At 39.0% G+C, this 24,444-nt stretch overlaps 1 protein-coding gene across 1 annotated transcript; it reads left to right on the top strand.

Moving 5' to 3' along the window:
* Positions 1 to 50: 50 nt before the first annotated feature.
* tagapb (T cell activation RhoGTPase activating protein b) lies at positions 51 to 20,104 on the top strand. The gene is made up of 14 exons (XM_079369649.1): positions 51 to 355; positions 5,216 to 5,301; positions 10,357 to 10,533; positions 12,126 to 12,290; positions 14,144 to 14,185; positions 14,687 to 14,771; positions 14,871 to 14,924; positions 15,319 to 15,388; positions 15,655 to 15,797; positions 16,192 to 16,353; positions 16,699 to 16,808; positions 17,145 to 17,319; positions 17,596 to 17,677; positions 18,220 to 20,104. The coding sequence occupies exons 1-14, from the start codon at positions 281 to 283 to the stop codon at positions 19,377 to 19,379; spliced, it is 2,586 nt and encodes an 861-aa protein (XP_079225775.1). The 5' UTR covers positions 51 to 280; the 3' UTR covers positions 19,380 to 20,104.
* The last annotated feature ends 4,340 nt before the right edge of the window (positions 20,105 to 24,444 follow it).

Below are 24,444 nucleotides of genomic sequence, written 5' to 3'. Positions count from 1 at the left end.
GGTATACAGTACTTTGGAAAAGGGGGGGTGGGGGGGAGCAGAGTGATACTGCAGGTTTAGGTCAGGCACAAAGAACTGTCTTTCCTGTTTGTGTGCCAGACAGGCCTCCATTGTTGTGACCCTCATTAGCACCGGTTAGAAAGGGGCTGCTTTGCAGGACAGCAGACGTCATTCTGCAGCTGCTCCGCTAGCTCGTTCACAGATCTAAAACTGGGACGTGAAGTACTTTTTATCCACTCCAAGAGAGGAAACTGGACGGCAAGAGATTGAGGGCTTTAGCATGGACGCTCCTGATTATGGGATCCAAGCAATGAGGAGAGGAAGCTATGATGATTCTGCCGCTTCTCTTCGCCCAGTGAGTATTGATTCATCAGTAAATAGTAAAAAGGCAAAGGTGAAAAAGATCTTGCCTCCAAAGACTGACGAGTGCGATTCATTCTGTTTATGAATCTTCAACTTCCACCAACATACTGCATGTACTGCAACCTTTTTATAATGTTTCTTTTGTGTGTGTAAAAGAGGCCGTTTGCAAAAGCTTTGTTGAAAATGTAAAATGAAAACGGTGACTCATTGCCAAGAATGATAAGAGAACACCAGCCCAGTAAGTGGCCCAATGTCCTGCGTTTCTCATTTTATATAAAAATGGTGAAAGGAAATATCTCTGTGGGGTCTGATTCACACTGTTCAGATTCTTAGTTTCTGTTGTAGAGTATCTGGAGGAGCTTGAAATGAAATGAACAGAGGTCTTTGCAGGGAAAATCTGAAACATTACCAACACAGATACATGCAGACATGCTGCTTTACAAAGTTCCTGTCCCTGGATGATAATGGATGCCTTGGCCAAACATCTTCAGTGGTTGTTAGTTCAGACACTTATCACTTTTTGTTGTTAGGCTAATAATGACTGCACTCTCTGAAGCTGAAGTCTGAAATAGCTTTAAAATAACAATGTTCTTCCTTCAGTCATGGAGAACATTTCTCCATTTACTCACATGCTTGAGGAACTCTAAAACCTCTTATAAAGCATTTCTTCCTACTTTTTTTTTTTTTTCACTGGATGCTGCGTGAATAACTTTCTTTACAAAGATCTACAGATGGTGAAACCATTCAGGAAAATTAGTTTAGATGGTTCCCTGAACTACTGTTGCTTTCATTGTGTTCTTGTATCTCTCCTTTGTTGATATTTTCAGCAGCCTGGATTAAATCGAAACATAAACTATTTGTCCCTGCCAAAACAAATCACATTGCTTCTTTATTCAAAACAGTACAACGTTAAGGGGTATTTTACTGAGACTTGTTTCTGTTTCAGAACATGTTTGCTTTATAGAGGCACTTCGAATCTTTCATTATATTTGAAGGCTTTCAAGGACTTATAGTTATACAGTATTGAAAGAGAGTGTAAGGCCTTTCTTTGGCATTCAACTTCATACAGGACAAATTGATCCATGTTTACACTGGATGGATTCATACCTCACAGTGACGTACAGTAAATGCGTGCAACCTGGCCAGGTAGGTCAACTCAGTCCTTTGTAAGCTTGTCCTGACCCATCACGAGTCAGTGGACTGTGTGCCATCATAGAGCTGCATGGAAAGTAACTAGAAAGAGACGCTTTGTGAAATGTTCATGCTTTGTTTGTTTGATTTTCTGCAGTTTTTGTCTTTGTCTATAGTCCTGCTCTAATTGCCAGTTTGTCCAGCAATTAGAGTACAAAAGGAGCCAAAACAAGAAGGATGAAGTTCCCTGTCTTCCACCTAAGTTTACCAATCAGTGTTGTTATGTATATGGGAAAAATAGATTTCTGAAGAGAAAACTGACATAAATGTAAATGCAAAAAATTAGTTAAAACAATGAATCTCTCTCCATGGGGTTTGGATACTGTGAGTTGTCCTAAAGCTAACTTAGGCTAACCAAGATCCCTCATTCAGTTTAATGATAAAGGGTTAGGGTAGGGTTAACTTTAAGACATGCTAGCATAGTAGCATTGTCATTGTGAGCAGGACATATACGCATAGTCTTGATCCTTTGTGTGCCATATTTTAAAAAATAAAATACAGTTCATGTGTTACAGAAACCTCAAAGTTGTATAATTTCTGTCTTTACTTCTAATAAAATAATGATAAAAGCTACATATTAATGTACTCTTAACTGTTCAATAGAAAAAAGTCCAACTTAAATCAAGCCGAGCATCTATCAAAAAGCTCCTATTTATTTTAGCTTTACCTTTTTACCTTTTCTTATTAATAATTCTATATGTGGCTTAACCTGCCTCTCCCCCAATGTTGGTGTTGGGATCAGTTTCAGCTCCCCATAGACTCCTAACTGGATAACCTTGGGTTTATTTAATGAATGAATGGAATAAATGAATTGATTTACTGCCCATATTTGCAAAAAAGATTGTGTGTGTTAAGGCCTTGCTGTTGCTAGGCAAAATGTATTCATCTGTCAGTCACTGCAGCGGTGAAGAGAGTAGGCTGTGAGCAATCATGCTCAAAAATGTTCAGGCTTTTAAATCTGCTGGGATTTTTGTGTTTCTGTCCTGGATGATTAGATTTATCGAATATCAAACATTTTTCCTGTTCCTGATGCATTCTGCTTTGGTGAATGGCTTTTGGTTTGTATGGCTTTTTCTACTCCTGGACACATTATTATATGTGGTTATTGTTGTCCATCAAGCATCTTAAATTTCCAATGCACACAAATGTGTGTCAACAATCGCAGCCTTCTCTTTATTTGACAAGGAGAAGTGTTTCGTTTTGCAAAGTGTACATTTAGCTTTTGGGGACACTGAACTCAATTTATTAGCCTTGCCTTTCAGACTAAATTTCACAGACCACTGCTTCTCAACACTTTCATTTCAGTTTGTAATATTAAATAAATACCCACAAAATAGTGGGATCAGATATGGACACTTTCATCAGAAAAAATATCCCAGCTTTAATAGTTGAGCATATTGTCCGTGGCAAAAAACAAAAACAAATAATTGTTCATAAATCATAATCAAGGTCAAATGTTTAATTAATTGTCATATTGATTTGAGGTCAAATCGCCCAGCTCTACTTTACTAACAATGAGCTCTGTCTAATTTTGCTGAAAGCCGTCTGTCTTTGGTTTATGTCTCTGAGAGAAAACAATCTTTTCAGTGGTTTGTCCTCTCCTCTGTCACTTTGTCAGGCGAACAACGAGAGGAAAGGTCTTTTTGTGTGGATAGAAGAGGAGAACAACACTCCACTGGGGTTAGAGAAGCCTTTTTATTGATTAGCTGCTCAGAAAAGAACATAACTGGGAAAAGTCAATCGTGCACATTGCACTCTCCAACCAAGATCACACACCATCCTAGCCTACATCCACCACTTCCATGTGAAAGAGTGGATCCTGGGTTGCAGCAGACTACAGCCCATTGAGTACAAAGGACGCTAAATCTTGATATTTCCCAGATTACACCAACAAGGAGATGACCCAACATCATGCCTTTCAAGACATAATGCAAACCTTACAGTATCGAGGTATCAAGCACACCTTGCAGTACCTGGTCCACATTTATAGGCTTGACGAAGACGCACCCAAGGACTTGGGTGACCCAAGGAGGCAATGCGGCCCCTGGAAAGGAACATTGCATGTAAAGAGGAGATTTGTTTATGATTATAGATATAAAATTTCAGACTGAACTATTGGAGACATTAAAAGCTGTGAATGTTTGTTTAAGACCTAGGAACCCTTCTAATCCTTCTCACATAATATTGAATATACATAAGGTGGACATTGTTCTATACAAACAGTACTACGTGACTCCCTGATGGTTGTTGCACTGCAAGTTAATTCCGGTAGATTGTGCTTTAGTAATAATCCAGGAAACGTGTGGGATGATGGGTGGGGGTGGGAGTGAAGGGCTATAGCACTGCATCAGGTATCACTGGTAATGCTCCAGGATTCTGTCTATCTTTATTGTTCTGCACTTTACTGCCCTCTATGTAGCAATGTGGAATGTATCTGCCCAGCTCTTGTGCCTTTTTTGCCTCATTGTTTTGAACTTAATAAAGATATTTTGAAAGGTGGAAAGTTGCCATAGTCGTTGATATCATTTTATATAAAAATGTTGCTAAAATAAATAAAGTGTGGAGATTGTCAGAGATTGAGAACAGCATCCACACTTCTAAGTATCCAGATGATTACGGGGAGATATTGAAGCTTGAATATGTACAGTTACATCCTGGGTGGTCAAACAAACAACATCCTCTCAAAATTAAGGCAAACACAGTTTGAGCTTGGGTCAAACCTGGGACACTCGTAGTGCGACAGCTTAGAGGCACCCAGTCATCAAGGTTAATTTACTACATTAGATCCAAGGCAACCATTGACTGATTCCACTTCAGAACTTCAACAGGAAGGTAATCAACTGAACAAGCACCTTTCATCCATTATCCATCCCGATCAAACAGGATTTATCCCTGGCAGGCTCTCCTGCTTGCATGTCAGGCACGTCCTTAATACCATTTAGACTGGTTCAAAAGCTCCTGGCAGCCCTTTCTTTTTAAGTGCTTCAAAACAAAGCCTAAAGTCTGGGAGGAGTCAGGCTTCTTTAGCTTGAAAAATAGCATGGCAGGCAAGGAAAAGCTGCCAACCGGCCTCCATGCCAAGTCACAGAGGAACCCAGTGGCAAAATCACCTGGAAAATCACCCAGCCTAAACATCATGGCCCTGGATTGGCAGCTCAGTAGTAGATCCTGAATAAATGCTGGCCCAACCCAATTTCTGACTTGGGTTCTTGCAGGTGTAATGTTGTGATCCTATGATTTTTCTAGTTCCACATATAAGGCAGAAAAGTCGAGTCCAACTCTTTAAAAAATGCTGATGTGAGAAAAATTTGTGAGGTTTTGGCAAAAATGAAGAAATCTGGGAACGACATTCGCCAAGAGACTTATTCTGATGGCCTGAGAGTCATCTCCCCACCTTCCTTTCAAAAAACGGATCTCTGGTATGATGTCAGCCATATGGTAAAATGGAAAAACTCCTGCTTCGGAAAGGAAATTCCTGGCCACCTTGGCTTCATTTCTCACCTACCTAGACAAGGCTGACGTAGGATGAAAGCTCACCTTCTTACCCCATCCTGTCAAAGACTCAAAGAGTGGAAGCTTGTGGAACTAGAATAGCAAGAAAATCAATCATTTTGAATTTATTCTGTTTTCCTGTTCAAATAATTGCTGTGTTTTCTTGTAGCACCTCAAACACTTGGCTCAGAGACGACGCTCTGCTCCATCACTGGTCTTTGGGAAGGCGCTGACAAAGCCATGGTCTCCTATCAGGTAATTATTTTCATCCACAGAAACATTTGCTGAACATACAATGTGTCATTTTCTTTCTGGTTGCTTGTCTCTTTTTCATACACTCGTCCCAGAACGCCACAAGAACAACCCAAACCCTTTTTCATTTTCTGCTGTTGATCTCTGAGTGGTTTATCAGCTTAGTAGAGGGCTTTTTCTTTCATCAGAGCATGTGTTATTTTTTCAAACAATCTGTTGTTTAGATCTTGTTGTAGTTTTGTGGCCAGCAACAACATCTGATTGTCTTTTTTGATAGAACGGTTGCAATTTTTAGTTTCAAATATTTACAAACCAGTTTTTCCAAAAAATATTGTTTTTCAAACAAAACCCACATTTGCAGCTGTGAAACACCACAAAAGTCAAAGGTAACATTACAGTCACACTAACCCTAACCCTAGAAAATATTAGTGGCCACTTGATTGTTTAACTTTTTGTAATCTGGTCTCATCGCACTTACAATGAAGTTGATTTCACACCTGCAGACTGAACTTTATGACGGCTTCTGACCAGCTGTGGTGGTTCATACACGTATCAAATGTAGTGCATGTGAGAAAAAAACATCACAAACTAAGCAGGTGTGCAAAGCAGGTGTGCACAGTTTCTAGGTCATTAGGGTTTTCAGTTTGTATTATATGCTCTTCAACACATCAGGTCAGCAAGCAAAACTTAGTTTATAAAGCAATTTTAAAATTCTCGATAATAAAGTACTTCACAAACAATTGTGATGAAACAAAATCTTAATAAATTAATGAAAAAAATCACAACGTCAAACTGGGCCATTAGCTTGTATAGTTCTTTTCTCGTCTCCTAACAACTCAAAGCCCTTTTACACTGCACGTCAAACAAGTCCAAACCACAGTCACCCACTGAGGCTGTGTTAATTAATCTTTTGATACACATTTAAACGCTACTGATGTAGCAACAGAGGTTAGGTGCCTTGCCCAAGGACACATTGACATGGGACTGCAGAAGCTGCAGACCTACCTCTGATCCACAGCAACCAAATCATGCAAAATCTACACTGTAGGATAACAATATATTGTGTAACACAACAATTTCATGAAAGCCCACCCAAGCAGTTAAAGTTCAGTTCACTCAAGGACACTTTAACTGACCACAGCATGTGATATACTCATGGGGTCTGTTTACACCTGTCACACATTGGGCTTAGGTAAGGAATTATTCTTTCAAGTTTGGCTTTAGAAAAAGGCAGCTGAATAGTACCTTGATTTGTATGAAAGCACATCGAGGACAAATGAAACCCAGAGAGTGCCAAGTCCCATTCTTCACCTGACAGAGGGACACCAACATACTCTTTGATCAGACATTTGTATTATGAGAAACAACGTCGCAAAACATGATTCATCTGTTATTTACTGGTGTGAATTTCCAATTCTTCTCATAAAAAGTAGTGTTTTGAACATATGCACTTCAGTTAAGAGTACGTTTGTGCATGGAGTCAGTTTATGTAGCATAAAAACAACATATATATTATCATTATAATTTAGAACTTCAATCCATGACGTCAGGGTTTTGAGTGTACTTTGGTAAGTGTCAGGAAAGTTAAATGTTTGGGCTTAACACAAAGCTAATAAATTGCTTTTTTCTTTACAAGGGACACCAACAAACAGCAATAGAATGAATAAGGTGTCATTTCTTGCCATGTGTAGCCTTGGCATTATTGTGACCTAACAAGCAATTTTACATTTCAAACAGAAGATTTACTTTGAAACAGTAGCAATTGGACAGTTACACAGTTACAGTTACACAGCACACACTCTGCTAGGTTTATGACACTAGCAGAGTGTGAGACCTCTCTTCAGCATTTGAAGAATTTATCCAGCTGTTATTATGAGTGCTACTTCGAAACTTCTGTGTCATGTCCTTATCAGGAACTTCCCTGATCAAGAAATACTTTTTAGACCACAACAACAGTTTCATTTTCGCTTTCCTACATCCTCCAGCCTGCAGGTGGCAGCACACAAGAAAATAACGTTTTCTTTTGAAGTCGTCACATCAGAAAAACTATTATAGAAGAAGAAAAACACATGGCTCCTCCATACTCCCTTACCACGTTTTAAATGGTCCCTTGATGTCACCAGAATATCCCCCCATCTTTGTACAGGTCACACAGCCCACTCGCTTCAGGCCACAAACATGGATGTCTCTGTGGGGGATTCACAGAGCTGCCTGCACTTAGTTCACACTTCTTTAGTCTAACTCTTAACCACTCTCGCTCAGAAGACAGAGCTTTTATTGATTCATGTTCTATTTCAGAACAGAAGCTCCACTGGCTTCTCCAGAGAGACAAGCAAACACCTTTAGTAAATCCCAGGTTTTATTTTCCAGACTATTTTCCAGAACCTAGATGACATTTTTGATTTTGCATGTATATATTATTACACAAAACGTTCATTTTTTGAAAGTGTAAATATCACCAGTAGTATCAAATTACTTGCATTATCAACAACTGTGACTTTTACATTTTTAAACACATTAATTGTAACAATAATACATTTTATTTATGTGCGCCTTTCATGCCACTCAAGGTCACCTTTCAGTAAAGTAAAAACAACACAATTAAAATAACACAATCAAACATATAAAAATGTTAATTGTACAAATGAGAAAAATAAAATTATTAGGATATCTGCACATATTTGTATTTAGTGGTGAGAGCATTAATGGCTTAGATTTTGGTGGGGATTTCCTCTTTCCTGTTATGGTGTTGGCCCAGAAACAATTGGTCAGCACCAAGACATCTTCAATGTAGAGTAAATGGTTGTGGCCTGCTGTTACATGTTGTCAGATGCAGTAGAAGCAGATGAATAGGACGTTTCATTACATCAGTATTTCAAAAACCCTGCCTCAAAGCCTGGGTTTCATATTTTTAAGGCTTGAGCTGATTTGTTACTGTAAAAAGTTGAGTTTGAAAACGCTCTGGCTTTATGTAACTATTGAAAACCTGAAGCAGCAGATTCTTAAAAAGTAAAGTTAATAAATAGACTAACGACAACTTTTGTGTGATCCTTGTACTTAAAAGCTCTGAAACGTCATAATGCATCCACCATCAGCCATGTTTCGAGCAAAGTCAGATACTTTGTGTGTGTGCGCTCTTCATCACCTCCTCTTACTTAGTTGACGTTCAACTCTTTAACCTTTTGAATCCGTTACACAAAGACCACCAAGGCATTAAGTGGGTGAGTCCAGAAAAGCAAAAAACATGAATATGAAATGTCAGTACAAACCCACTCTCACACCTCCAACCAGTTAGCACCTTAACAAATTACGTATATCCGTCTGTGTGTGTGTGTGTGTGTGTGTGTGTGTGTGTGTGTGTGGTGGTGGGGGGGGGGGGGGGGGGTGGAGTTGGTGGGTGGTAGTTTCACTGGAGTGGGCCTGCCAGTGACGTAGGAAGTATACCAATATTTAAAAGTGATCTCATTGAAGTTCTTCATTCATCCTGCTTTATGATTATACTTTTCATCTCAAGTATTAAGTTGAGGCAAAGCAAATCAACCGCACAGATTTCAGACATTTTAACGTTGTCTTAACTAACTTTTAACTTATTAGTACACAGAATGCAATAGTATCTTGCATTTAAGGAATCATTTCCTGTTACAGACAGTAAGTGTCCTTGTTTTGCTGCCAACAGTAAGATAATAATGTTACAACCAACCTAAGTCAAATCTGAGCGAATGTTAACTGCAAAGCTAACATTTTCTCCTGACATTAGCTTTACAGTACTGATAATCTACTGTATATTAGATTCTTCTTTACGAATAAGCTTCAGCAATAAGTTGAATCATTGATTTAACAAAGCTGTAAAGTATTGGTTGATAAATAAAAGTATGTGTTGACAGACTACAGTAATCTTATATTTTAATGTCTATATGTTGAGTCTACACACAATGATGACCCCGATTTGAGGTATAAGTTCTCACACTGTTTGGTTTGCTGGTATTTATGTGTCATATTCAGATGCCAGAATGGTTAGAGGGAAAGTACCTCTGCTGCAACGTTTTGAATTTAGTGAATCTAGAATCAGTGGGAAGGGCCGTGAAAAAGGTTTCGAAATGACTTTAAACAAACAACTCTTACTTCTTGTTTACACCTTGACTTGTGTGTTGATTTGATGCACTTTTCATATTTTAATTTTTTTGTTTTTGTTTAAATGAGAGGTCATTTTGTTATAGGATATGTAATCTAAAATATCAAGTGAAATGAAAGGTAATCCCCTAACTAAACTGAGAATAACGACTTCAGTCTCTGTTCCTCAAACAACAAAACTTCCGCCTGTGAAGCCTGTGTTTCATCCCTGAACTTTAAGGCTAAATTTATAGTTTACCAAGTGGATTGATGTTGAAGAGCCCTAATGAATGATGAATGTCATTTGATATTCCATAAGATCAATATGAGATCATCCAGTGGCATGTTAGGACCTTGTGAATATGTTATTCATCTGAAATCAATCAAGCCTTTTTTACACTAATTAAATCATAGTTCCATGATCTTGGGGGATAGCAGGAAGACTAAAGAGGCTATAGTGAGTCATTACAGTCAGTCAATGTGTTCATTGTAAAAAAATAAGTAATGCATTTATCTCAGAACTTCAACAGGACAAGCACCTTTCAGACTCCTCATTAATATGTTGTTATCATTCAACTATGAAAACTCAACAGCAGATATTTTCTCATTTTTTCTCATTTTTTTCCTCTCAATATTTCAGAGGGAATTAAAATAACACCTATTAACCTAAGCCAATGGCCTACTGGCTCCAGCTTCAAAGGAGTTTTATCAATTGTCTAATTCTATTCAAAGAAACTACCAGATCCCTATTTCAGATATACTCCAATGGCTTGTTACAGAGTTTTGTAGCCCTAAAAGATTACAACCCTAAAAGATTAGAACGCGCGGAAATGCATGCAATCTTTTTATTCGTAGAAACAGGAAAGATGTGAGACGAAGGAAAAAAGTCCCAAATTCAAATACTGGTATTGCCTTGCCCACTCTTTTTGTGTGTGTCCTCGGTCACAGGGAGGAGGCTTCCTGCTGGTTCTCAGTGGAGCAGAGTCCTTTCGTCCTGGGCCTCACGAGTGAGAATGGAGAGCTGCTGCTGGACGAGTGTGTTCAGGTCACGGAGGGCTCCAAGACCGGCTCCAAGGACAGACACCTGTTCCTCTTCAGAGACGTTATTGTCTTCGCTAAACTCAAGTAAGCCAGGAAAATATTTATACATTTAAAAACAGATGGTGATATTTGGTTATTTTAAGTGACAGATGTGCACTGTGTGATGGGTAAAAATGGGACTTTAAAACTAGAATATACAGCTGTTTTGCTGATGTGGAATTTTCACAATTTTCTGCTGAAAACCGTCTCTTACTGTATTTGTACAGTTGGAACAGGAGAGGAGATCGAAAGAGGAACTAAAAACAAATCTTTTCTGGACTGCATAGTTGGACTGTTGGGGAATCTCCCAGCATGCCGTCTGTTTGTGTTTAGTCACTCTGAATAGCAGAAGAAAGCATGGTAGTTTCCTGTTGAGCAGAGTCACATGAGGGAAACTACAGTATTCACCGTAAACATGTCTCATCTTAATTCACTCATCTATTTCAACACATCTTTAGATGAAGCTCTGTAGAGCTAACATCAACAAGGATTTATCAGTGAGGTACTTCCACTTCTAAATGGGGTTTCACTCATCTAACAAAAGATGAAATCTGTCATCTAACATCATCTGTGGATTAAATTTAAATGTTCCTTTACATTCAAGATTTCAACCCAAAAGGAAAAAATGAATTAAACGTGATGTTAAATCTTATTGCTGTCTGCTTGGTTTAGTCATATTAGAGATGTTTGTCAAAGCTGATTGAACTTTCGTAGCTCTTGAGTGGGAAGGCAATCTCACTCATCTCTGTACAACAAGCTGCCCACGGTTCCAGTAGGTGCACAGCTGGGATAACAGTACAATGCAGTAAGCAGGTATTATTGTCTGAGGGGGCCATCAAGTTATGGTCATCCATTTACTCACCAAGTTCAGTTTACCAGTAAGAGGACTGCTTCATCTTATAGTGGTAGTTTTGTACTTTCTGACATTGGAGTTATTGGAAAAATAACCAATAATACTCCATTTAATATTGTTTTCCATGAAGCTGGCCTTTTACTATTTTTTTGTAAGACTTTCAAGACATAACAAATATCGCTGTAAATCATTTTTGGAAATGTGCTTTATTTGTTTTTTGAAAGGATGGTTTGATGAAAAGATCCAACTTTTTGGTCTGAAAAATGCTTCAGCCAGCAGATAATTATCTTATCTTATCTTAGCGTAATTTAGCTCAACATAGCGTAATGACTTTAAGTAAGTGGGTTCAATTAGCTTAGTTCTCTCCAAATTTGAAAAGTACTTCAGCCAAAGCTGTACATCACAGTTGTAAAGTTGAAGGGTTTTTGTCGAAACAACACAGACCACAAGCCCTGTGATTGGTCCGCTGGGTAACATCTATTTCCTGCATTTACAACATTTTTTCTATATAGATGACAATTGACAGGATATATGGGAAAGAGTTTGGGTGATGACATGTGTCAGTTTTTTCATTCATTCATTTCAGCTCTCTTTGATAACCCTGTCAAACTCTTTCATTTCAATTTCACACCTTCACCAAACGACTGAAGATGATGTCTGTTTAGTTCAGAGTTGTGAACTATTTTGCTTGTCATCATTCAGCTGTGCAAACATGTCCACTGAGGTACACAATCCTGTATTTTGAATGGAAACAGAAAACGTTCTTTTTTTTTTTTTTTACCAGGTCGACAGCCAGTTACCGCCTGAAGCACAGAGTGAGCCTCGAGGACATCTGGCTTTATGGATTTGAAGATGAACAGGAAGAAGAAGCGAGAACGACAGGTGACATTGACTTCAGTGTGACCATCGTCCTGGCCTGGGCTCTCAACTGTTGTTTGGTGTGTTTTCGGTGAGTAAACATGAAGCTCATGACACACAAACAGTGCCTGGCATCTTCAGTTGTTTGTTGTTCTTTGTTCTACATCTCTATCTGGATCTTAACTGGAAGCCTGTACTCTATCTTCACCTCATGATGAAATTAAAGCTCATGTGAGGAATTTTCAGCTGTTACTGAAACTGAGACAAGACATTGCTATAAAGTAATTTAAATGCCTATAACCTCTAACCATGGCCTCCAAGACCCTGAAGCGTTGTGTACAGGATTCATCCTGTACATAACCAACACGTTTCCCACAACGCTAAAAAGCACCATGATAAGGGGACTCACTTTGTCCACAGGGGGTGGCAAAACATATATTAATTTATTCTAAGATTTGAGAGGATTGATGGTACACATTGATATAGACAGAAACAAGACTAACTTGTTGAGAAGATTAATCCTACTCTTGTTTTTTTTTTTTTTTTTAAATCCGAAGCTATATGAGCCACAATCAGTCACCTTAGCTCAGGGGCTCTCAAACTTTTTGGTCCCACTTAAAAGAGAAAATGTCTTTACATCCCCTTAAGATTAAGTGCTAAGATTCAATTTAATTAAATAACATCAAGAAATGATGATCTCTTTGGTAACGACATCTGCAAGAATATTTTTTCAATTAATAAAAGAAAAACAATGTTGCATGTTAGTGACAGTTAGAGCCTTTAGTTAGTTAGTTTTGGTCAGCACTTATTACTTTGATGAAAGCAAGAAAAGCTTTCTCCTAAGCTAAGCTAACAACGCTAACTGCTGAAAGATTGGTATCAAATACTCAAAGTCCAAGCAAGAGAGCCAAGACGTGACCTATCCTTCATGTTACACTGTTACTTAAAATGTTTTCAAGTCAAACTTGTTTTCCGGCACGTATTTTAAAAGCCTCTTTTTGTCAGTCATGATTTCTGTGGCCATTCATGTAATAGGCATACTTGTAATAAATGGTCATATGATTTGTGACCTTTCTGAAAAGAGGGAAGTAGCGAAAAGAAAGTCCTCATCACTGCAGCCTCCTAAAATAGGAAGTTGTGGAGCTGGCCGACAAAGCAACCTCTCCATGTCAGGGGATTAACGTCAGCTGACTTTATCTGGAAATACTGGCCTTTAAAATAAAGACAAAGAGCAGCAGAAACACTGTCTCACACTTTGTGTCTAGGCTGTGTTATTGATCTTAAAGTTATGAAAGTACATTTCAAGTAAAGGGCCTTCAGTCCGTCTCATTAGAGAAACTTCTGGGAACAAGTTAACAAACGCTTCATTTCTGTTATTCACAGACTCCCACGTTTCTTGCAAAGTAATCAGTCACAAAACACTTTTTGAAGGTTGATGAATTCCTTGGTGGGTTTTTGAATTGTCTAGCTTGAAAACAAAAGGTTATAGTTCTGTCTGATGATTTGGCTCTGGAGATGATTCAATGTGTGAGTTTCATTCCTGCTCACTCGCATGGAGCCTACAAGAAACCGTGCGCTTCATTTTTGACACTTGTGGGGCATACTGTACATCGATTAGGCTGAAGTGTATCACAGCAGGTTAAAAGATGGTCAAGCTCTCAGGTGTACACGTAGGCACCTGTTTCTGTGTCGTCGACATCAAGTTTCCACTGACGGACCACGAGCCTGTGGTAGGTCGAGTCAAGGAGGAAGTGGAAGGTGTCTGGTTGGGGAGCCGCCGTGACGCTGCTTCCTGTCCCCATGACTGAATTACACTTTCCATCCGAGTTGTTAAAAGCAGAGCGCGTGTGCGCACTGTGCTTCATTCCTCCCCCAGTTTTTGCTCGCCTGTTTGATACTCTGTGTGGATTAGTAACTCACACCATGTTGTTATTTTGCCGATAGATCACCTGAGGTCAAAGAACGCTGGTTAGATATACTCCACAGGTAAGAAACGACATCATTCTACTATCAGGGATTTAATAATAAGATTCCTTTTTAAAAAATGACTTGCCTTCATTTTAATAATCTTGAAAGAGAAAGGCTCGACAGCAGTTGGGTTAGATTGTAGATTTTGATCTATGTTTGCCTCAGGGATTGTAATTACTGTACCGGATAAATCTAGTTATCTACTGTTTATCAAACAATTTCAATTGAAGTCAGAAAGAAGTTTGACTCTTCATTCAAAATAATCTCCAGCAAGAGAAACTCTTTAGACAAAAAAATGAGAGAATTTTATGGACAGAAGTACGTGTGTAAGAACTTTATAAAGACACACTATAAGGCCGATGCACTGTAAACTTCACATGACAAATACTTTGTGTGGTAAAGACAAATCAAAATGCAGTTTGAAAAAAGGATATATCCAGACTAAGCTCACAGTGTCTCTAAAGATTGGTAATAGATACATATGTAGATGAATTAAAGTATGTTCCTTTTTAATTACAGTAGAATTAAGGACGCAAAAGCGAAGGTTGGTTGTTCTTCCTCGCCTCCAGACGTACTCATGAAGGTGTTGAGTGGCAACATCACAGTAAGTCTCTCACGCCCCCTTCTTTTACCATGCCCTAAACACTACAATATCTTACTTCGACCAGAATAATCTCACTCTCTCTCCCTCTCTCATTTTTAGACTAAAACTCTAACAGGAGGAATCATGGAACCATTCATTGATTGTCCCATTGATGTAAGTCAAACTGTTGCTTCACACTGCTTCCTGAGATAAGAGTTTGTGAAAGACACCTCTACGCTATCCGCTCATGCTCTGTTGATTAGACAGATTGTCAGAACAAACACGGCTTCTTTGATAAACAAAGGGTAACTGGTAATAATACTGTTGTGCTGCATTTTAAACAATTCAAAGATATTTTGATCTTAGAGATAACACAATGTGTTAAATATAATTGATTTGAGGTGTCTTTTGTAGTAGATGCTTCAGCTGTATCAAGTGTACGTGGCATGATGTGTTTGTGGTGCTCAGTAGTTGAAAAAACACCTCCCCTCCTTTCTTTCCTTCTGTATTCTTTAGTTCCCTTTTGCATACTCATCACCGCGTAACTTTTTACTTGTTTTGTTACCAGGGTGATGTGGATATCTCTGCTCAACCGAAGCAGTTACATAACCAGGAGGACAAACCAACACAGCCCATTGGTGAGTTTGAAAAGTGGCAGCTTTGGCAGAGGGAGGGGCTCGATTATTGTGCCATGTGTCGCTATGACACCAAAGTGAACAACCACAAACATAGAAAAAAGGAAATGAACTGATAAAAAGTGCAAGCATGTGACAACCCTTGCCCTTCATTTTTTGCACATGTGGTTTTGTTGCACTCGTTCCAATTAGCTCTAGAGGTGTTATGTTATACATGTTATATAAAATGTTAAATAAGCTAACAATTGAAACTGTTCTGCTTCCAACAGAAACCAGGTGGAAGTGGCTCAAGAAGGGTACGAGTTTCAGCAAGAAAGCCCGCAGATCAGATACAGACACAAAGACGCAGCTGTTTGGACAGCCACTCCGCAAGATCAGTCCAGATGACTGCTCTCTTCCCAAACCAGTCACAGTAAGTTTCGACCTAAAGTGAAACCATGCTTATCGTATCACTTCCACATGCCAGTAAAGTATCTCTTGGGCAACACCAAGAACAGTTTCTTGTTCTTCCCTGCCTCCCTCGCTTGTTTTTCTTTACCTTCCTAAAGTTATGCCACTGATTCAGGGCAGATTGTCCTCTTCTCTTGACAGAATATAGAGCAGCTTGTTGAGATTAATACGTCAGTAGAAAGGCAGCTGCTCTGCTGACCTTTGAAAGACTTTCTTTTCTTAGAATTTGCCAAACGAAGGGGCAGGAAACCATGTCACCGCATAAGCTGCACTTAGTCTAAACCTGAAAAAGCTCCCCAGAGTGCTGGTAAGAAAAATCTCACCTGTTCTCCTCTTTGCACGTGTGCTTTTTAAAGGAGATGCTGCTGTTGCTAAGGAAGAGGGGGCCATCCACGGAGGGAGTGTTCCGAAAAACCTGCAACAGCAAAGTCATGAAGGACGTCCGGGAGCAGCTCAACAATGGGTTGGAGGTCGATCTGGAGAGCCAGCCGGTCGCTCTGCTTGTCGGGCTGCTCAAAGTAAGTTTTCACCCTGCTCTGTGAATTTGACATTTCCAGCTTTAATCCAACATCGCTCTACGGTACAACCACTACTGCTACAACATTTGCACGGATTAAACTACAACATCCGATCTAACCATGGGACCAATTTCACCACTACCACAACCACAACTACTTCTGCCATACGACTGAACTGATGCTGTACCACCACCACTACTACTACTACAGCAGTGGTGTAAGAAAATACAATACCAATACTCACATAGATAGTACGGTACTGATTCTGATACTAATGTTTCTGCTGATACTGATGAAGATTACTGATAGAGCTCACTGTTAACCATTGTCTCCTGTGTGTTGCAGAGTTTCCTAAAAGAACTTCCTGGAAGCCTGCTGGTGTCTGAACTTTATGACAACTGGATGACAGCTCTGGATAATGAAGACACCCAGCAGAGAGCTGTGGAAATCAGAAAGTAAGTGATCAATACCTGCTAATGATGCTCAACTGTGCCACTTACCTGCTGCTTCTATTTTTATATTATATCAATATGTAAGAGGAAATCTGTTGGTATTTTCATGACTGCTCATGTGGTTAATTTCAAACATGTGGGTATTTTGAGTGGAGTTTTCCAGATTAGTCCCAATGCCCTACATCTGTAGACTGAACCTCAACCACTTCTTCTTTTTGAGTTTGTCTGCTGTTTAAAAAAAAAGGAAAACACTTTAAAAAAAAAAAGTGCGCCAAATTAATGTCTTCTTCCTGTTCTCTTTTCTGCGCGTCCTTCCCCTCTTTCGCAACCCACAAACAGCGTGGTAAACAAGCTTCCTGTAGCCAACAAGCTCCTCCTGCAGCACCTCGTCTGCCTCCTCCATCACATCCTTGAGAATGCCGACATCAACAAGATGGATGCCCACAACTTGGCGGTGTGTATCGCCCCCACACTTCTGCAGCTGGACGGCCCCCCGCTGGAGATAACAAAGAAGGTAAAGGTCTTGTTATGACTGCACTTTCACACTAGTGTTGCTCTGAAACTTTGTGGTAGACGGTGCAGAAAACCTCTGATCAGTGTCATAACACACTTTGTTCAGACTCTTTTTAAAAACATGTTGTTTACCAAATGACAGAAATGCAATGTTTTGGATCATATCATTTAAGGGCATCTTGAATTTCATAACATTCTTTGTCTTCATGTCAGTTTCAACATCAAAAACTTACTATTGTTTTGAGACTAATTGGGTTTTTTTTCTGGTTTCCTGCAGGTCACAGAGCTAACTCAGTTCCTGATTGAGAATTGTGAAATACTTGGAGAGAACATCTACAATCTGCTGGATACTGACGAAGGTACATTTGCACATAAATGACTTTTATTTTGAACTGTATGAAAACACAAGGGCAGGGAACTTTTAGGGTTATTTATATTTGTTTGGACCCTGCTCTTTTCTCTGGCATCATGCGCTTTCCTAATTTGCCAGCGTATGATTTCAAACTGAATATGTTAAGAGGGCATACATTTTTCCATGGCAAAAGAAGGAACATTGGTAGTAAAATTGCCGAAATATAGTTAATATAACTAATGTTTATGGTTCAATGTTAACCCTTTGTAATAAAATATAATTTCATAAATGCATCCTTTGAAAATGGTGTTTATGTTGTATGTATCTGTGTCTGTATCACACTGCCCTGTTGTGTTTTTTGTATTGAACCCCTTTGAAAACGAGATGGATCATCTCAAGGGGCTATCCATCATATAAACTGAATTTGTACTCAAATAAAATCCCCATAGTTCCTTCCAAATTTTAAATTAGTGTTGGTATCTGTTCAACTGCTTAACTGAGGCTTATCGTTTATTTAATAGCTCTTCTTCTTTTTTTTTCACTCTGCAGACTCACTGTCCTCTCAGCATCACGACTCTGCATACGACAGCACAGACCCTGACGGAGATGGAGAGGCTGGAGAGAGTGCCGGCTCCACACATGGCAGGAGCTGCTCCTCTTCCTCTCTCAGTCCCAGCCTCTCTGCCTCCTCCTCCTCCTGGCCAGCCGATGCGTCCTTCAAAACAAAGCCACCATTCGACCGTCGCTGCTCCGAGCCCATCATCCATCTCCCTGCTGATCTCCAGAGCATGTGTGTCCACGCCAGGAGCCATGATGACTGCTCGGTGGAGAGGAGGGGCTTTGAGGAGCAGCCGCTGAAGAAGCAGATCTCAGACGACTCCTTCTTGCTCCGAGGGCGAGGAGGGAGACCAGTAGTAATGTTTCCAAAACTGAGCAGCAGCTCTAACATGGATCCACTGCCCTACATGCCAGGAAATCACACCAAGAACTGCTCATGCTCTTCCTTAGAGAGTGCTGCCTCCAACCAATCAGAAGGCTCTGTTTTTACTAGTTCCCCTGTTGGCTCACCAGCCTGCCAAAGGAGAGCAAACACATCGAGCCAGACCTCAATAGCAGCAAAGGCTCAGCAGGACATTCCCAGACCTATTTCAGATGAGAAGAAGCGATCACAGTCCATGAGAGTTCCTGTTAAAGTGCTGCTGAGGACCAGGAGTTTAGGAGCATTCAGCAGGAACAGCCTGAAGAAAGACTGTCAAAAAGACAACGCCTTTCCATGTGAAACTCTCCAGGAGGACTCTCAGAGCGAAGCAGACCCACAAGCCGAGCTCCTGCACAAACCCCGCCCTCTATCGGCCATTGAAGTGTTTAAGCAGGTGGACAGCCGGCTGCCTTGCAGGCCTCCGTCGTACGAGCACGCGGTGCAGAACATGGGTCCTCTTCCACTGTACAACTCAATGACTGTACAAGACGCCATTCAGCTGGGGAGAAGGTCCCGTCCATCCTCGGTCAACTATGATCGCCCGTCGTCCCACTCTGCCAGTCAGTACACAGACAGTATCCCTCAAACCAATGTGGTCGAGCCGAGACACCACTTTCGACAGAGAGCAATGTCCGAGTCAGTGTCTGCAAGTCATCATGAGGTTGTGTCACGGAGATGCAGCCAGCCTGTGTTTGAGGAATTTTCCTATGCTAAGGAGTCCTATGTCTGACTGTTGACTTTGAAGCTGTTTAATGCATTAGATTTTAGCGAAACAAACATTAATCAGTCAAATGTTAGGGGGCAAAGCAAAACAAAAAACAAAAAAACAGTTGGCTTCACTGCTGGCTTCATCTTAATATTTCTGTCTTGTGTGCTTATTTTAATAGCAGTGCACTTTGCTTGATACTGGCAGATACTACTTTCCCTTTCAGTGTTTTTTTGTTGGTTCGTCTGAAGAACTATTGTTTAAACTTTGTCCACTGAGCAGCTCTGCTTTTGTTTGTAAGTCCAATCTATGACTTTTACACTTTAATTCACTTTGAATGAATGTCCACTATGTGCCGCCTTGATGGTTGCACAATCGCAGTAGTACTGTTTAGAGTACATGTACTTATAATGATAGATATCTAGTCTATCCTAAAGAAGCTATGAAAACACAGTTTACTGTGACTCAAATATGCTATGACTTTGAACTGTAAATATTTCTTTACGTTTTTGTAGACCAAGTAGTGTCGTACACAAAAACAAGATGAGCACAACTGTTTTGCCTTTTGTACATATTCTTCACCTTTCATGATTTTTCTGTCACTACATTACAGCACTTTTCTGATGATAACAATGCTTTGTATGCTAATTGTAAATAAAGGGCAACAGCAGTATGTTTAGATGGGTTATCTTGGAGGAATACTTGTTTTAGATTAAGAAGAAAAGGGAAGGAAAATCTCAATAAAAGAAAATACAGTAAAAAAAAAAAGTGTTTTTTTTTTTTTCTCGTTTAGAGCTTTCAGGAATGGATGTTGTGGTCCTGAATCGCTCCAACGGACAAATCATTAGGGGCACAATTAAGGGGGAAAATGACGGCGAGCCCCTAGTTTGGCTCAACTTCAGGCAGACTTACATAACAGCCAAACAGGCTTCATTGAGAGAACATTCAGTTCTGCTAAAAAAGAAGGAAACCAAAGACAGTCACATGGGCTGATTTGGTTTTTCTCTGAATTAGAGTTCCTCTTCTCTCTGAATGTGCGATAAACAGATGCCAACAAGTACTTCCTTTCAGAAGAGTTTAACCGCACTCATTCGTCACTTAACAAGTCCATTAATGCTACGCGACAGTTGCACTGACATTAAAACTCGTCTGCTTTTGTTCTACAATATTTGATGGTAAATTTGAAGTTAAAGTGCTAAATAAAAAGAGCCTCTCTAAAAATAACCATCAAGGCTTTTAGGAAAGATTTTCCATGCATATGATTCAACCAAAGTCAAAGAGGCTTTATAACTCTTGAAAATTGAATAAACAGCTGCTAAATCTGACAATGTCAGCAAGATAACTGACACGTTAGTTTTTAATCCAGGCATTATGTGTTTAACTGTTATTCATTTAATAAAGTAGAAAGATAGAAGGACAGAGAGCCAGACAGAAGAGTTGATTGGTTGATACATTCTGGCATCAGTAACAACTTAAAAGAAGACATGAAATGTGTAAGACATGTTTGTATTTAGAAACCTACAAAATAAACCCTTCAATCAATTCAAACTCCTTCAGACTTAAAATTACACCTACACCCATGTAATTTAACCCTTTGAAGAAAACCTGTACACAATTAAACTATGAGACTTGTACAAAATGAATAGACACCTGTGTAAAGCAGCTGCAAAGAATGACTCACATTAGGTCTTAAACTGTATTAATCAAAGTCTAAAGAAGTGTAAAGAGAAACCTGAAAGCTCACATGGCTCAATTCCAAAGAAAAGCCTACAAATATTGATGCATGGATGACATTTTACAAGTCGATAAAAGATGCATGCTCATGTTATCCTCTGCAAAGACACGGTGACCAAAAGCATTAAATAGGTATCTGTTATCGAGCTGTGATGTATTTATTAATAAACAGCAGTCACATGTTCCATTGAAGGTCAAACTGAAAACAGCAATCCATTGTAAGTACGTATCATAGTGTTTATAGCAGATGCTAATTCACAACATTTGTCTGTTTAAACATTGAAACACAAACCAATTTTAAAGGAAGTCTTTAAAATATGTCACGCTAAATGTGCTAATGTTATATTCACTTAAAATGTAATTATTTTTATTTTGGTGTTCAGAATGTGCAAGATTCCGATTGTAAAGGCACTATACAGATTTGATTACTGACTCGTTGGCCTGAGACCAGACGGATCAACTGTAGGACAGATGTGAGACTATCTTAGTGTTAAAAAACAAAAAGGATCAGTTAAGTCAAGTGTCAGACTATTTCTTTTCATCCTAAAACAGAAAAGATTACCCTCAATCAGATTTGAAAACAAACAGCCTCAGTACATTTGACACATGCACTAACCACTAGGCTATTGGCACCCTGCAACAAATTCCTTTTGGTACTAAAAGGTTTAAACACAATGATGTCCACACATGAGCTCAACTCTATAAAGGAAAGAGTGAGGGGAGAAAACCTGGTACATGGGAAATGTGTTAATCAATTGACTCATAGACACAAACTCTTCACAATGATTTATTAATTCTCAGCTCGATGCGCCCGCTCATTGAAAGGAAAAGTGTTACACTGAATGCTGATAATCTTGAGAAATCAAAAGCACTCGACCCAAACTGCCCCAGTAAATTGACTTTGATAACTGCACGTCTCCCATGTCTATACTCGACAAAGAAGAGAACATGAAGAATAAAAGGCATTGTTAATGGGTGGACTATAATAAAATGAAGACTGGTGTTCCAAAGGAGTTGTCTTATTGCGCTGCCACTTGAGATGAGGACTCTTATTTTCTTTTTTGAAGTACCAGTAGTCTATAGTGTTATACACGCATTAAACAATTCTTGAGTTATTATCCGAGTGAAAAACAAAGTGCTTTGGCGTGTTGCTTATACCAGCCTACAATACGGCCTTAAAGAGAACTACACAGACGGATTTCAAAGGTGGACACCTGAAACAATTTAGCCAAAATCACAGCTCGTGTACACTGCAGTTATTGTCTCTGTTTCAAAATCCCTGCTTTATTAACATCTGTTACTCGTTACTAAAATTTCACTAACAGACCCTCTTCTTCTCCTGGTTGTTCGTCTCCATTATTTAACTCGTAGTTTTCAAACTTGTTTATGTAACCACCTGCTGATTGTGAAACAGGAAGCTCCATTTTGAAGAATTGGGAAAGGCCTGTGTTGGTGCTCTCTCACTTAATTGATGAGAAGAGTGAATAAATATATGATTGAATTGAAATTACTTGTGAATATGAATAAAGTCGGCAAGTCTGGAATAAACCTTGTAAAAAAGAGGAAAACAGGTGATGGGAGTAACCTACATTTCAGGGCTGAAAAAAGAAGAAGACTGAAAGTATGTCCTGCTTGTTACATAACTTCATGGTGGACAGTCAATACTAATTAGAAAAGAATAACACAGTTACTATAGCTGGAAATGTTTACCCTTTAATGAAACCTAATTGTTTGTGACAGCTTTAGTACTAACAGAGCAGCATGCAGAGCAAATCAGAACCCGTAACAGCAAAGACAACTCATATGCATGATCATTAATCATTCCTCTGAAGAAAAGATCAAAAACACACAACATGACACCAACATGGTTCTCACATCAATCTGTGGCTATATTTGGCTGTTTGTGTTTTGGAGGTAACGCTTCTCCTTCAGATTGCATAATGATTGTGTGACATTACTCAGTTATCTCTCGTACAACAAATCAGATGGTAAAACAATGGCACAACTTTTCTTCCTAATAAATAATATTATGGGTGAGATCTCTGTAAGCTTTTACAGTGAAGTAAATTCATATATTTCAGTTAATTTATGTATTTAGGTTCAACACAGGTTGTCACAGTACTGTAGCACTCGACATTACTGTTGCCATGGTCTAGTAGAAGGATAGGTTGGTAAGAGTATCAAATGCAGTTGCTGTTAGTGTCAGTAGTGTTAGCTATTGCAATTGTAGCACTAGTTAAGTAAAAGTAGCAGTAGTCATTGTGGCACTGTGAAATACTAAAATGTGGTAGAGGTGCTTCAAAGTAATAGCATCAGTTTTATTGGTATTAATACAAGCCTACTATGGTAATCCTCAAAACAGTGAAAGAAATGTCAATAAAAATAGGAGTACGCTAAGTGGAACTAAAAACAACTACTACAAACTAGGATATGTATCAATCATCTTTAAGATCATTCTCTGAAATGCGGAAACATAAAAAGAGCAGTCACTTCAGTTGTCACCCTGACCACAAGGCTTTCACCTTTGTTCTCACTAGTTTAGTGTGAATTGGTCTATTTTTTCTGACACTGGCAAACTTCTTTGTAAAACAGAAAATGCTCTCTGGGGTAAACGTAGCCCAATGAGTGCAGGAGGTGGTCCTTGATTGAATCAATAGGTAATACTCTTAATTTTAAAAAGGTGTTGTGAAACAGAAAAAAGACTGTGAGTTGTGTATTCTTCTAAACAAAGCGCCTTTGATTTTATCCAGGTTGTGAAACTCTGAACCTTCCTTAGCCATAATCATGTCACTGAATGCTTGTTAAAAAAATATTAATTTGTTTCCCTTTTCATACTCTCATATTATACTTGGCATACTTCTGCAACCAAGCAGTTGCAGAGGCCAAGAAAGTGTCACTACAATTGAACCTTTTAAGAGAACTTCAGTGAGGGCATTTTAGGTATTGTTTTATGTATCAAGGAAAGTTGACAAACAATTATAAAATTAGGAAAAAGACTAGTTTGTATGTGTTTAAGAAAATATCAAGGAGATTATATATAGCCTATATATTTTATTTTTCTTCTTGGAGGCCTGCAGTTGTTATCACTGGGATTTAATTATTTTTACAGTCTATTAACACTCAACTATCAAATGAATGGACTCAACACCATTTTTTGTCATTTTTAAGTTTTCTATTAGAAGCAATTTAAAATGTGTCGTCCATCACATTATATAACCCGTAGACTAAAAAGATAGGCCTATCTAAAACGAAATGTGTTTAATATCCTTTTTTAAATATTTATATTTAAATTCTTTAAATAAAAAAAAATGACCGAGAAAGGACTTTGAAAAAAAAAAAAGTGACGTAATGACCA

Source organism: Symphodus melops (genome assembly GCF_947650265.1).
Source record: "Symphodus melops genome assembly, chromosome: 1".
NCBI lineage: Eukaryota > Metazoa > Chordata > Actinopteri > Labriformes > Labridae > Symphodus > Symphodus melops.
This window is presented reverse-complemented; position numbering and strand designations above follow the sequence as displayed.